The sequence below is a fragment of the Podarcis liolepis genome (genome assembly GCF_965112155.1).
Source record: "Podarcis liolepis genome assembly, chromosome: 16".
In the NCBI taxonomy this organism is placed as follows: Eukaryota; Metazoa; Chordata; class Lepidosauria; order Squamata; family Lacertidae; genus Podarcis; species Podarcis liolepis.
The window spans coordinates 37,632,652-37,647,058 of NC_139567.1; the positions used below are offsets into that span (position 1 = coordinate 37,632,652).

At 43.8% G+C, this 14,407-nt stretch overlaps 1 protein-coding gene across 50 annotated transcripts in view; it reads left to right on the forward strand.

The window, feature by feature from the left end:
- Positions 1 to 14,407, forward strand: part of MSI2 (musashi RNA binding protein 2) — a 451,660-nt gene that overhangs the window by 381,230 nt on the left and 56,023 nt on the right. For 22 of the 50 annotated variants that reach the window (XM_083479977.1, XM_083479976.1, XM_083479981.1 and 19 more), the window contains one exon: positions 12,091 to 12,129. The exons of 27 other annotated variants lie outside the window; for them this stretch is intronic. In XM_083479977.1, the coding sequence (XP_083336103.1) occupies positions 12,091 to 12,129 (39 nt within the window). Of the gene's footprint in view, positions 1 to 1,348; positions 3,091 to 12,090; positions 12,130 to 14,407 lie in introns of those variants that run through there. One more of the 50 variants, XM_083480015.1, reaches the window with a different exon arrangement.

Consider the following 14,407-nt stretch of genomic DNA (forward strand, 5'->3'; position numbering starts at 1 on the left):
AGTGGAGGTATCTGTTGGGGCTGTCCATAGGGCTCTGTTCTGTCTGCTCTGGTACTAAATGTCTGCATGAAACCACTGGAAAGAGGTGATGTTTGGATCTGGAGTAAACTCAGCTGCCCTTTCCCTTTTCCTCAAATCCTTGCAATTGTGGCATTCTTGAGCAGAGGTCTACAGAGTCAGGGCTGCAACAAACAATTATTGGCAATAGGTGGATCACCATCTGGGAGTAGGCAACTGGTCAGTCTGCACCTTACTGGGTAGCCATTCTATAGAAGGAACCTATCCACAGCTTTGAGGGGGGGTTTCTGGTTGCTTCTTGGGAGTTGCTTCTGGCTATATGGCCAGAATTTTTTTTCAAGCTTTACGTGTGGCGGTGTCTTCATAATTCACCTCGATAACCTCTTGGCAAAGCTCCTCTAATATCCTTTGCATGAAGTTGACTTACAAGTGGTCCACAATGGCATTGGCTGGACTCTTGACACAGAGTGTCTCCTGGGGCTGTGTTACATTTGCACTGGTGGCTATAAGTAGTTTTCTTGGCACAGCTGAAGACATTGCCGTTGATGTTTAAGCCCTACTTGGTCTAGGTAGGCCCTGGTCACTTGAAAGAATGCTTACCCCGATACAACCCTCTCCCAGGGTATCAAGAACAGAGGAGCAGGGCCTCTTGCAAATACCCTTCCTCCTGATAAATTAAGAGAAGTGGCTCCCAAATCCATGACCTCCAAATGGTGGAACATCACCTGTCTGCCTCTCCATCTCTCTCTCTTTCCCTCTTTCTTCCTTCCATGTGCCTTTAGGAGGCATGGAGGGGGGGAACCATTCCCCCTTTTTAAGGTGACTGTTCATGCTGCAGTCCTTAGCCTTGCTTGTTTTGACTCTCCTTTCTATAATGTGTCACCTTGCCTGTTTTTATTTGATTTCATTGCTATTTTATGTTGTGGTTTTATTGCTTGAATTGTGAACTGCTTTGTAAAAAAAACATGTCAGAAAGTGGTATACACGTTTAGTATATAATATATAAACCTTGTCATTTGCTCAATAATTCATGGGAAGAAATGGTGTCTGTCACCTTCTGGGAAGGTGGAAGGAATGCCACACACTTTGACAACTAAGGTCGCAATCCTCAGCATACAACTTGGGAGTAAGCCCCATTGTACTCAATGGGACCTTCTTCTGAATAGACGTCGATGGGATTAGGCTGCACTTCTAGCTTTCCTTACCCCCCATTATGCTTTTTGAAACCAATTGAAATTGCTCGCTATCCTGTTTCCCCTTTTTAAAAAAAGTTCTCGGACTTATCTTTACAGTTTAATCTATTAATTTCTGTTCTTATTTCACTTTGCAGACTATTTGCCGATTTCACAAGACATAATTTTTATCAACTAGTTCTTAAAGATGCATAACAAATTAATCGGGGTTTACTGCAGTGCTAATGAGAGAGAGTGAGAGAGAGTGAGAGAGAGAAAGCCTGGGTGGTCTGTACATTAATATCAGTATCCACTGGAAAAAAATAAGCTGCTCTTACTGACTCCTTTGGCTGACTGGACTCTATTTTTTTTAAAAAGAAAATCTCCATATCTTTTTCCTGTTTTTTGATTTTTCCTTCTTTTTGTTCCCCCACCCCCTGCTTTGTATGAGTTTGTTTTTTTTAATACCCACATGGAATGTAACTCACATCAGGGTTGGCTGCGGGTGAAGGCATTACAATTTCTCACAAACTTTTAGGGACAATTCTCTTGTCTTCACTGAGATGTGCTGTTTGACCCACCTTAAAAAGTCCGGAAGGAGATTTCGGCTGGCATTTATGGCTATACATCACCTCTGAGACGCAACAGCAGCTATCCCTTGTTGGCGTTCAGAATGGTGGTTGCTACAGCTATTGGACAAATGAGGAGGATGAATCTGATTAAAATTAATCTGGTTGGTGGAGGTCACTTTTGGTTTGGGATGGATCTTTCAGTAGCCACTATGCTGTGGCCTGCTCCACACCACCACAAAAACCATAAACGCTGGTTCAAATAACTGACCAAGAGCTCTGCTTAGAGAACTCAGTTGTGCTCCCTCTTAAATGTGAAGCTGCCTTGCCAATCAACTCATGGACCTTGGTGTTCATCGTACGACTGACACTGATTTGCTGCCAAAAGCAGAATCCCTGATGCCAGGTCATGGTGTGGTATCATCATGACACGTTTCCTGGTTAGCAACAGCCCAGCCCTTCCCAGGCTTAATTGAGTGAACTGCTGGCAGCCAATTTGGCAGACTAATCTCAGTTGTTGTGATGAGGCCTGGTTGGTCCTTGAGGTGGGTGGTCCATCTGTGCAAGGGGCTTACCACCTTCAGACATTAGGTCAGGGCTGCCGTGATAGAATCCTTTGCACAGGGGCATTCCCTGCTCATAGAAACCTGGATGTCTGAGTTCCAACCTAGCCTTCCTCCTGACATGCTAGCTCTCTGTGTCCAGAGACTGAAGGAGCATTCTGTTTTGTGAGCCGCTGCCTGCAGCTCAGACAGCTGGGCCTCACTGTCACTGCTCTGTGGCTTTGAGACTTCCATGGGAATTGGCTTTCCAGCTGTATGACAAGTCTGGGCACCCTCCTATATTGATAATGCAACAAAGAAAACAGGCCCTTCTACTTATTTCCTAAGTTTGTGAGAAATTGGCTGCATGCTTACAGTAGGACTGTGATGCATTTTTAAATATATGTTTAATTCACTTGTTTAAAATGTCAAAGTCACTGCAATCGGAGTTGTGCTGTTCATTTAATAATGGTGCTTGATGTAATAACTGTTTAGTTTTTCTCTTTTTTACCTTTTTTGCAAGCTATGGCTTTTGAAACCTGTATGGCTTTTTTAATTATTATTTTGCGGGGGAGGTTTTTTTTTGCTATTATTTGCTTTGCATTTGTGATCTTGTCCTAGAATGCATGATTTTGCAGACATTTAACTGTTGTATGATTTTTTTTTTTCTTAATTCCTTTGGTTTCTTTTGTAAGTAGTTCATCTGTGCTTTTCTTTGCTTTTCTTTTTTGGTAAAAAAAAATCCTTGTAGAAAAGGTAGAAAAAGTGATAATAAATTGTTACAATAGACAAGCTGTGTTTTTGCTCTCTTAGCTTGCACTTTCAATTCGGTTGCACCAAATAACCAGTACCAATAACAATGTAATGAAATAATACATAAGTTAGTAAAAAGCATGGCACCTCTTTTCAACATGCTTCAAAGTTTTGCTGCAGATTAAATGTTGCATTTTAGTTCAATATATTTAAATGAAAGTATAAAAGCAATGGGAATATGTAGATTACTGGTGGGTTGTATCTTTTTTGTTATGACAGCACAAAGAATGGGCCATGCTGACCTCTGAGCATCCTTGCTGTCCATGTTATACAAAAATAGGCTTCATGGGCACAGGAATATTTTAGAGCAGCAGCAGCTAACTTTTTCAGACTGAAAATGGGCCACGTTGACTCATAGTAAACCCATACTGAGAGTCACACATCAAAGTGGGGGTGGTCAAAAGTTTTTGTGTCGTTTTGTTATTAAGGTCAGTTGGTTGGGGGGCAGTGCCACAAAACCTTTTGGCATCACAGCAGGGGACTGGAAGTATAGTTTTTATTTTATTTTTAAAAGATAATGGTAACATTTCAATGAACAAATTGGTGGTCTGGGTCCTTGGAGAGCCATAATGAAGGTTTTGCATCACAGAATCACAGCAGGGGATGGAGCAGTTAGTGAAAAAGGACTATCTGGGGAAAGGAGGTCTAAGGGGCACCAAAGAACCTCTTTTGGGCTGGATACGTCCTGCAGTCCATGGGTTAACCATCCCTGTTTTAGAGACTGGGATGACGAAAAACCCACTGAATTAATAAATAAAGAAATACGCAGAAGGAAGCTCAGATCAATCGTGGACAAGCTCTTGGTTTCCAGGTCTATTCTGGAAGGTATTTGAAAAGTCTTTTTCGATGAGTTGTTGGGGTTGTTTGTTTTTTAACACATGGGAGTGAGTAGCACTCTACTGTAAAATAAATGCAATTTGTCCATCCACTGCAGTTTGCCACCTGTCTCTCTAAAAAAGAATGACACGCAAATCACATTAACGCAAATCACATGCAAGAATAAGAGTACAACATTGCTGAGGCCTTCCTTCACTTCATGCCTAATTTTGCAGGGTTCTGACCATAAAATTATTTAGGTGCTAATTTTTCTCAGCTCATGAAATCTGCCCTGGTTTGGCCAAGCTAGACCTGTCTGCAGTGTTGGGGTGTCCATGCATGAATGTGCACGCACATAAAATGAGTAAATGAAGAGGGTGATCAAATGGAGTTTTTACATCCTGACCTAGCTGTGTTCAACCCTGGGTAGGACCCCAAAAACTTATTTAGTTCTGAAAGTTGCAGGTTTCATCAAAATTTGTGAAATGTGTCAGACTGCAGTTCCAATAAGACTTTCATCTATTACTTACTTACTTACTTACTTACTTACTTACTTACTTACTTACTGAATCATTATGGTCCACGACAGAGAACATTCTTGGTTGTATTGGTGTACAGCTCAAACCCCACAATTGAATGACACCCCACCTTAGCTGGGTCACATCAGTGGCACCACTGTTATTTTATTCCGCAAATAAAAAATTGAAAAGGGAATTTTAAGTCTATACCAGGGTGGTGGAAAGTATTTTTAACTCAACCACAGTTAGTTTGACTTGTTTTAGAAACATGGCTTTAATCTGAGCTTAAAGGCACTTTGCAAAAATGGAAAGGTTCAACTGGATTTGTGCATACAGTTTACCACTGCTTTCAGTTTGTGTCACGTTCCCCCACCATGCAGACAGGTATGACAGGTAAAATGTGTGTATTTTCACTAACATGATCCCTGGATTCCATGCAAGCAAAATGAAATGGCAGCACAAACAGACTGAAAGACGCATCCATCGCACAGATGAAGAATAATTAAAATTCACAAGACAAAAACCACCTTGAACACGCATTTCTTTTAAAGGTCATAGCTTGGGCAAAACAGTGACCTTGCTTCTGTTTTTGTGTTGAACTTTGGGAGAGCAGGAGCCTTTCCAGATAATGAAAAAAGTAATACATTTTAGTGCTTTAATAACATTGGTGATGACTGTGGCCCAAATTTCCATCCCCTTGGAATGCTTTTTGGGGTGTGGGGGAGGAGGAGTAGATACTCTTGTTTTTGTTTTAAAGGGCCACACCTGAGCTCCAGCACTTGATCATGGAAGAGTTTGGCCTTTACATTTTGCTTTAAAAAAAGATCATGGGTGGAATTTAAAAAATCGTAAGTTAACAAAGTAACAAGGAAAACAATTCAACTTGTCATTGATAATTGTATTAACATCAGTCTTCAGATGCATCCTTAGTCCTTTTCCCCCTAAGCTAAAGTCCTCAAATGATTTAGCCCAATCTTCCCCAACCTAGCACTCTCCAGATGCTACAAGCCTACAAGAGACCCATCATGGCTGAACATGATAGGGGCTGATGGAAATTGTAGTCCAAGAACATCTGAATTGCACCCACTTGATTGTTTTGGTTGGCCTTTGCCAGCTGTGGTATATCCCTTTTGAGATGGGGCGACCAGGACTACATGCAGCATTTATTTTTACTTGGAATGGTAGATAAAATGTTATTGCATAGGTATCTGCTGGACAGTGTTTCTGACCTTTCTGGTATAAACATCACATTCTCCTTGTCTTAGAATACTAGAACAGGAGGTCATCAAATGGAACTAACTGGCAGTAGGGTCAGGACAGACACAAGGGAGACTTTCTTCACACAGGGCATCATTCCCTTAGGGAATTCACTAATGCAAGACAGGACATCACCCACTAGCTTAGATAGTTTTAAAAGAGAAATTTGACCACTATTTGAATTATTAGTCTACATGTGTCTACTCAGATTCAGAGCTTCATGGCTCCTTCATGTTTAATGGCACAAAAAGGGAAATGTTTAGTGGCACGGACAGCTATTTCCTTATTGGCATGTTAGTGGGCTTCCCAGAAGCATCTGGGTTTGGTGATCTGATCCAGCAGGGCTCTTCGTTTGCTTTTAAATCTCCCAGCTATACGTTTTCCCAGGGACAAGATTCTGCATCTGGACCATTGGGGTGATGTGCTTTCCACATAGTGGAAGCACTCCCTTAGGAAAAGATGTCTGAGTCCTACACACCCGGGACAAAGGTCTCCTGCACAAGCATCACTGAAATTTGTGGCAGTAGCACAAAGAGCACGACCATCTATGTTGATTTCAGTTGGGCTGGCTTGCAAAGGGCAACTTCCCTGGGGATTCTGACCTTATTGTGATCTGCAGCCTTTCCTCTGGCTAGCAAACAATGGCAGTCTGCTTTGGTTTGCAGCACTTGATCTGTTCCTTCCCCCTTCCCCCCAGCTCATGCTTAGCTCTTCAAATTGTGACCTAATCCTTCCAGCTCTGTACCCACTTTGTTTACCCAAAAGGTGCCGGCAACATCTGCATGGCATAAAACATCCCCCCCTTCCAAAGTGCATATTAAATCAGCCAGAGTGAGTTTAATTATCATTCGCCAAGCCCTTCCATTTTAATTTTCATCAGTGTGAAATGATATGGCACAGCCTGGATGCCCTCCATAAACATGCGCGCGCGCACACACACACACACACACTTCTACCCGCCTCCTGTTCTTTAATCAGTTCAAAAACTTTTGTTTCTCTTTGGCACAAATTTGTGAAAACAGAACATGGTGGGCATTCAAGAAGTTGTTTGCAAACCATGATGGCAGGAGGAGGGAGGGACCAGCTGCTGCCATTTCTCTTTATTTATTTAAATTTGTAAGTCTTCCCTTCATTGTACCAGGACAGGTTACAGCAGAACATCAAACATCAAACAATATAAACTTAAAATAGCCACTCAAGCCATCCTTAGTACAGCATACAATACTAGTGTAGCAGGTGAGCATACAAATAGCAGCTGGCCACATTGCCTAACCTCCTCCAAAAGCCTGGATAAAAAAAAAAAAGATTCCTCTTTAACAGGCACTGAAACTCAAGTAGGTTCAATACCAGAATCCTCTCTAAATGGTCTTTCTTGTGCCAACATGCCATGCACTTTCCCTTATGGTGGAACTACGAGAAGAACCTCTCAATCTGCTCTCAGTACATGAGCAGGTTGACAGAAAGGTGATCCTTCAGGAATTTGGGTTTTAAGGTAAAAGGCTTTATTATATGGCAAGGTTAACATGTTGAATTAGTTTAGAGAAGAAAAGACTGAGAGGGGATATGATAGCCTTCTTCGGATCTCTTAAGGGTTGTCATGTGGACAATGGAGCAAGCTACTCCAGAGGGTAGGACCTGATGCAATGGATTCAAATTACAACAAAGGAGATTCTGGCTAAACACTAGGAAGAACTTTCTGATGTTAAGACCTGTTCAGCAGTAGAATGGACTACCTATGAAGGACTCTGCTTCCTTGAAGGTTTTTAAGCAGAGATTGGATGGCTACCTGTCAGGAATTCTTTAGCTGTGATTGCAGGGGTTTGGACGACCCTTGGGGTTCCTTCCAAGTCTCTGAATTAGGATCAGAAGCATATAGACAACTAGTACAGGTTCTTTAGGACTTACATTCTATGGTTCTGCCTATTGGTAGTAGTCAGCAGTCTTACAGCTGCATTCTGGACTAGTTGGCAGCTTCTGGACAATCTTCAAGGGTAGCCTTACATAGAGCACATCACAGTCCTCCAGTCAGGAGGCTATTAAGAGTGAGGATTACTATCTAGGAACAGCCAAAGCTAATAGTAGGCACTCCTTGCACAAAGGTCACTCAGGCTTCCAGTTAAAAGAGTTGGCTCCAGGAGCACCTCTAGACTACAAATCTGTTCTTTCAAGTTAGGTGCGACTCTATCCAGAACATGCCATCTATTTAATTCCTGGACCAGAGAACTACCAATCCACATCGCTCTGTTATGCAGGATAGATTAGGCTGGTCTTCATCTTCCTGTCTCCATGCAGTGTGGGCATCATAGGAATTCAGGAAGCTGTCTTCTAGCAAGTCAGATCATTGGTCCATCCAGCTCAGTATTACCTACACTGACCGGCAGCAGCTCTTCTGGGTTTCAGACAGAAGATCTTCCCCAGCCGTTTTTCAGTCCATAGGCAGCATCCTCCACAAGCGTAGCAGTGGGGAAAGTCTGTCTCTCCTGAGCCTTGTAACGATAAGGCTTCCCCACTCAGCTGGTCATTCATGAATAAAAATTAAAACACTTAAAAATACACACATTTGAATATTTCCCTCTCCCTCTTTCACCCTGCCGTGACAAGGGGAGGATTTTATGTTGTCACATGACTGGCTTCAGGCTGTCCTGAAATGCCCTGGATTAGCCCGGTCACATTTGCTGGTATTTTGACTTAGAGTATTGTATACCAGGTTGAACAGATGTTTAACCAGTTACTTCCAAGGCGTGACAGCAACATTATTAAATGCTGAGCTATTGAAATGGTTGGGAAGAAGTTTGGTTGCCCTACTAAAATCTCACGGGTAGTCACTGGGACTCACTGGGAAGAGGGGGAGGTTGGGACCTCCCACCAACTCAGGGATGTTCCAGGTCCCCTTGTGGAGTTTTTAGCTTTAAGTTTAAAAGCAAAAAACCCCAAAAAACTTCCAGGACTTGATCCCCTCCCTTAGCATCTTCAGTGCTGATTGCTCCCTTAAGGCCACTGTAATTGTCTCTGCTGCGCCCATTGTGCAGCTGGGCTCATCAGGAACAGTGCTGAGGTACCAGTGACAGATCCAACAGCAGACAGTAAGGGTGTCTCTCACACACCAGTCTGGTGGACAGATGGGAGCACAGCTGACATGCATGAGCCCAATGAAGGGCAGGTACACGAAGCAGACTTAAATGGCCCTAAGCTTGGGGGGGGAACGGACCTATGGGTGGAAGAGGAAAGGTTGGGCTGAGAAACACAAGACTCACCACTAGGTTCTTTCCCAAGGGAGGAGCCCCTCACTCCCACTAACCCAGCCACCAGGGGTCCTTGACTTTAAGCCTTGTGGTGCCAAGGCTGAGGAGAGACTGCAGCTACCCAAAAGCCTCATAGTGTGAGTACCCCCTCAGGAGCTCCAGCTTCCAGGTAAAGATTCCTAAGGAGTTAACAGCCACCATCTTTCTGCAGAGACAGACATTCAGACGGTCTCACAGTCACCACAAGGGGGAACAAAAACCCACCAATAGGGCAGCCTGCCTGGACCCTGAGGAGCCACCCTGCGGTTCCGTCACGTGGAAGGTTGCTGAACCAAGCCACAAAGTGGGAGGGATTTGGTGCGAAGACAGGGAAGCGGGAGCTGCGGGTGCCATGGACTTTTTAGGCAGGGGCAGCTATGTTGGTGTTTTGGTGAAGCTGCCAGTTTAATTTTTCTGTGCCCTTGAAGACTGGGGTGGGAAGGGACATTACAGATATTCAGGTAAATGGAAATGCAGCTGGTGGGGCTAAAGGGGCAGGATTCAGCGTCATCCACTGAGTGGGCGTTCCATCTAGTCAGGATTTGGTTAAAGAGTGCTTTACTTGTAGCAGTAGAGAAACTAATGGGTGATTTCAAATGAGATTTGCACAACCCTGAGCAATTTTGAAAATCCTCCTCCTTATTGGTTCTGATTAGTTTTCTGTGCTGTTCTTCAACTACCCATGTAAGTGCTTGTTAAGTTTTCCCTAAATGCCCAGGATTGGTGGTAATAAGAGGTTTTACAAGCATTTTCTGCTTAAGCCTTTTATAGCTGCCTGGCAGCTTGATAGGAAATTTCCCGTAGCTGTAAATGCAACATCATTAAAAGCTCATAATATAAAGGGTTATCATGAAATAAAAGGTGGTAGTAAATCTCTGCACTAAATCAAACTGTTGTGTGGCAGGCTTTGATCTTAGACGCCTGGCTGTTCTGGGCCCTAAATCAGCCTAGTTAGCATCAAGCATTTGTTGCTGGTTGTGTGTCATAGGCTGGCTCTTACAGTTCTCTTTGGCCAGAGCTGTATGTCTGTGACCACAAAATGTGAAACATGAATTCATTGTGGCCGGTTTCCCCACTTGCCCCACTTCTCATTGACAGTCTCGGTGATTGGGAAGAGAGATGAGGAGATGTGGGCCTTCGCTCCTTTGCAGCAGCTGCACATCATTTCTCTATCCACTCAGGGTCTGATCCTGAGGGTCTTCTACTGATCTGCAAATCAAATCAGGAAATGTCCTACAAACGACATCTAGAAATTTGCAATGTCTCCAGATTTTGTATTACCTGGCTTGGAACTTCAGTATTAGGAGGCCAGCAATCTGAGTCCTGAAAGTTCATCTTCAGTTTGGTTAAAAATCTGCACCAGGGAAGAATTTCAAGTTCTTCTTTCCTAACCCATTCACTCACTTTTCTTCCTCGATGCTCCAGGTGTGATGGAATGAAGGGAGGGAGTTCCTTCTAGCAAGTGGGATGTTGCCAATGGCTGCATGCCAGGCACTGGGAAATCTTGTCCCTTTCCCCATAAGCCCTTGCTGCCTCCTTCGTACCCCCTTTCATAATGTTGCCCAGACAAGGAAGGGCTGCAGCTATCATCCCAAGAGTGTAGAGCAGGCTTCCTCAAACTCGCCCCTCCAGGTGTTTTTGGCCTACAACTCCCATGATCTCTAGCTAGCAGGACCAGTCGTCAGGGATGATGGGAGTTGTAGTCTCAAAACATCTGGAGGGCTGAGTTTGAGGAAGCCTGGTGTAGAGGCTATTAGGTGTGTGGCTCCTTTGAATCTGAAGCAGGGTCAGAATTTTAAAGGGATGCATTTATATACATTTTTGGACTTTATTTCTAAATTTATGTTTTTTAATCTGGCCCATTCCAAATGGGGCCAGGAACAGTCCACCCCTCATTTCTTCTCACAGTTCCTTTGGAGGGACCCACAGGTGCAGCTGCTGGGAGACTTTCCATGAACTATGATTCACAGAAGCCAAGCAGCACAAATGGAGCACAGGGGCATGGCGAGTGGAAAGAGGGTTGTCCCACTGGAGGACTGGGGTCAAATGAATCACATGGCCAGCCTGTTTTGCTTCCAAGGCATCTCAGTGACTCTGAGTGTTTGCTGTTGCCTGGTGTGTATGTATAGAGCAATTTCCAAGAGCATTGCAAGTTGGGCAAAATCTATCAACAAAGTGCCAGTGACCCTTTGCTAAGTGGCAACCTGTTATGGGGAACCATAAAAAGCTGGTCAGGGAAATGGTCCAAAATGTGTGGTGGTGGTGTTTTAGGCTGCAAATATCTGATATAGGCAACTGCGAGCCAGTGGGCTAGTAATGTTAATGGCAGCAGCAGATAACTTTTCTATCCAGCTGTTCACCACAAAACAATGTTAAATAATATTTAGGCTACCTGTACTATTTATGCTCTGGCAGTTGTGCATTGATTTCCCCACCCGTTAGGAATTTTCACCTTTTTGGCTACAGTTCTTCATAGTCTGAACCTCCACATGCTTCCCAATTGTTTTCTCCCTCAAACCTGGAAAACCTGGGCAACTACTTTTCAGTCCCCATGGGCCATCTACCAGTGAGAGGGTGAGAGGGTAAGAGAAAAGGATGTGGAGGCTGGGAAGAAAACCCCCCAACCCAACCAGACCCCAGGGGATTCTTGCTTGCACACTCCCTTCTTTTGAGGCCTCTGTTCTTGTCAGCCCCTGTGCCTGGAATACCGGAGTAGGCTCTCTAATGATGACCTCATTATGCGTGCCACTACTGAGCCCAAAACGCACTAATTTCCTGACCCGGTGAAATATATTTTAATAAGCTTGATCTAGAGCAGCGTTTAAAGACAAAGGGAAACACTTAACGTGGCTGTCAAAATAAAGCACTCTTGGGCAGATGTTAAAAATGTTAATAGGATTACTCCATCAGAAGCACCCAGGAGAGCCTGCCCTGTTTGTATACCTCTATTTGGCATTTTAAAGCACAGGGTTAAACTATTTCTTTGGAGAGAGAAAGAGAGGGGGAAATGGATTAAATTTTGAGGTCGTGCAATTTTTCTTAAATTAGTTTATAGCTTGCTGTGCTGCCCAGTAATGCCTATATTTGATTCTATGGATTTTTAGTGCTTACCGTGGGATCTTCAATCAAACCCAGTTACCCAGGCAAGTTCATTACACTTAAAAGTTTTTAAACCACCTCTTCCTCCCCCCCTCCCCCCGAACTTTTTAGTAGAATTCTGTCTCTCTTGATGCAACGATGGTGGACATCTCTGTTGTGCTTTTAATCATCTCTGTAAAACATTCCTGGCTTTGTGTACTTCTGTTTCAATGGGAAATGGAACAAATACTCACCAGGGCACTAGGAAGATTTGCGTTGACAGCATCCTTTTTTGGGTTGTGACCAAAGTGAGACTTGCCACGGGGTGCATCTGTGACATACAGCCGCAGAACGCAACAAGAAGTTCCATCGTGTCACTCATGGTATTTAACATTTCATGAAATGGCTGGATGAGATCATCCAGACGTGCAGTGTCTGGAGTGCGGCGTCATCTGTAGATCAGTCATACCCAATTCTAACTCTCCCTTTCATCTGACCCTGGGAAGACACTGTGAATTCTAAATAGGGGCCTTAAGTCAGCCATGAATTAGATGAGTGTGAGCAAAATTTGAAAAGACACATGTATTGTTAGCTGGGAATCTGGCCGATGCTGGAGATATGTACCTTTATTGGAAAGTCTTGTACTTCCCCTAAAGCAGAGCTTCCAAACTTTTCATGTCAGTGACATGCTTTTTTAGATATGCATCATTTTGCAACATAGTAATTCCGTTTTACTAGCAAACTGGAGGTTAGCCTAACCTCTTTCCAGCCCTGGGAGGAGCATGGGGAGCGTTCGCACAACAGGCCTATACAAAGCAACCGGCACACTAATGTGTCACGACACACAGTTTGGAAAGCTTGCCCTAAAGACTGGTTTCCAGCTTATCTGTGATTTGGGTTTGGCAATGCTCTTTGATGAAGGAGCATAAGCTCACAGGTAGGAATATCTGCTTTGTGTGCAAAAAGGTCCCAGGTTCAAAGCATGGCATCTCAAGGGAAGACTGGGAGAAACCCCACTCTCGTCCTAGAGAGCTGCTGCCAGTCAGTGTCAAAAATAGTGACTTGGTTGGACGCAATGGTCTGACTCAGTGTCAGCCATGTTCTTATGCCAGATGCCCCAGTAGTGACTTTGACCAATATTGAACTCTTTCCCAGAGAGGATTGACCTAGAGCCATGGTAATTCATGCTTTGGTGACATCCAGATTGGATTTGCAGCATTCTCAGTGTGGGGCTGCTCTTGAAGACTTATCAAGTCTCCAAACTAGTTCAGTATTTAGCTCCCCATGTTGACTGGGGAAGGCCCCCGGAGATTGCATTATGCCAGTTTTGAAACAAGTTCATTAACTACTAGTTGGCTTTTTGGCTCAGTGGAAGGTGCTGGGTTTGAACTTTAAAACCCTAAACCAGGGGTGGGAAACCCCTTTTCAGCCCAGGGGCTGGATAAAGAACTGGTTCACCCTCCGCAAGCTATTTTTGACTGGGTTCGGGCTTGAGTATTCATTGATTGCCAAAATGCAGACCTTGCCGGCATCCTCTGACTCTCTAGTTTTAACTTTGCCCCTCCTGGTGCCCATCAGTCCCAGCGAGCACAGCCATGTTGGCACAGGCTCATGGGATTTGTAGTCCAAAAACATCTGGAGTACACCTAGTCCTGCTTTAGAGGCACCATGATCCAATGAGGATTTCATTTGTTTATTTACATTTCTGTACCACTCCATAGTGAAGCTCTTCCAGCAACATGTTTGTAGTCAAACCTGAGAAAACCAGATTTTGAATTGTAGCTCAGCTATGAATTATCTGGAGAGTTTTGATCAAATTCATGCCTTCCTGACCTTTCTTTCCCTTCTCTACCATGTGAACAGCTACCTATCTCTGTAGATGATAGTTGGCATGGAAGAGGCAAGGGTTCTGTGTGTTAAAGCATAGCCACAGTCCTTGTGTTACATAGGAAACTTCTGTGGGGAGTGCATGCATCACACGCCATAGTTATTAGTTATAACTCTTGCAGTGGCAGTTTTAATATTACATCCGCAAAAATTTACAGCTCTTCTGGAGCTGTGTGGATTACTGATCTGGGGGAGAAAGAAACCAGCAGTGGTATTTCATGTTCACCCAAGGATTGTAAATCAATATACAAGTTTTTAAAGTAAATTGCTCATAATAATATTGCACCCCAGACATTTCCTGCCTTTTCCAAACGTAGCCTCAGCCTGGCCCAGTTAAAGGAATCATGAAAGAGAGTCTCTATTTGCAGGAACAGCTGGGAGCCTCTTAACTCTTTTTCCAGGCTGATCAAAGGGATTGGAAACTATGTTTGGGGGGGGGGAAGGTTATCAAAATTT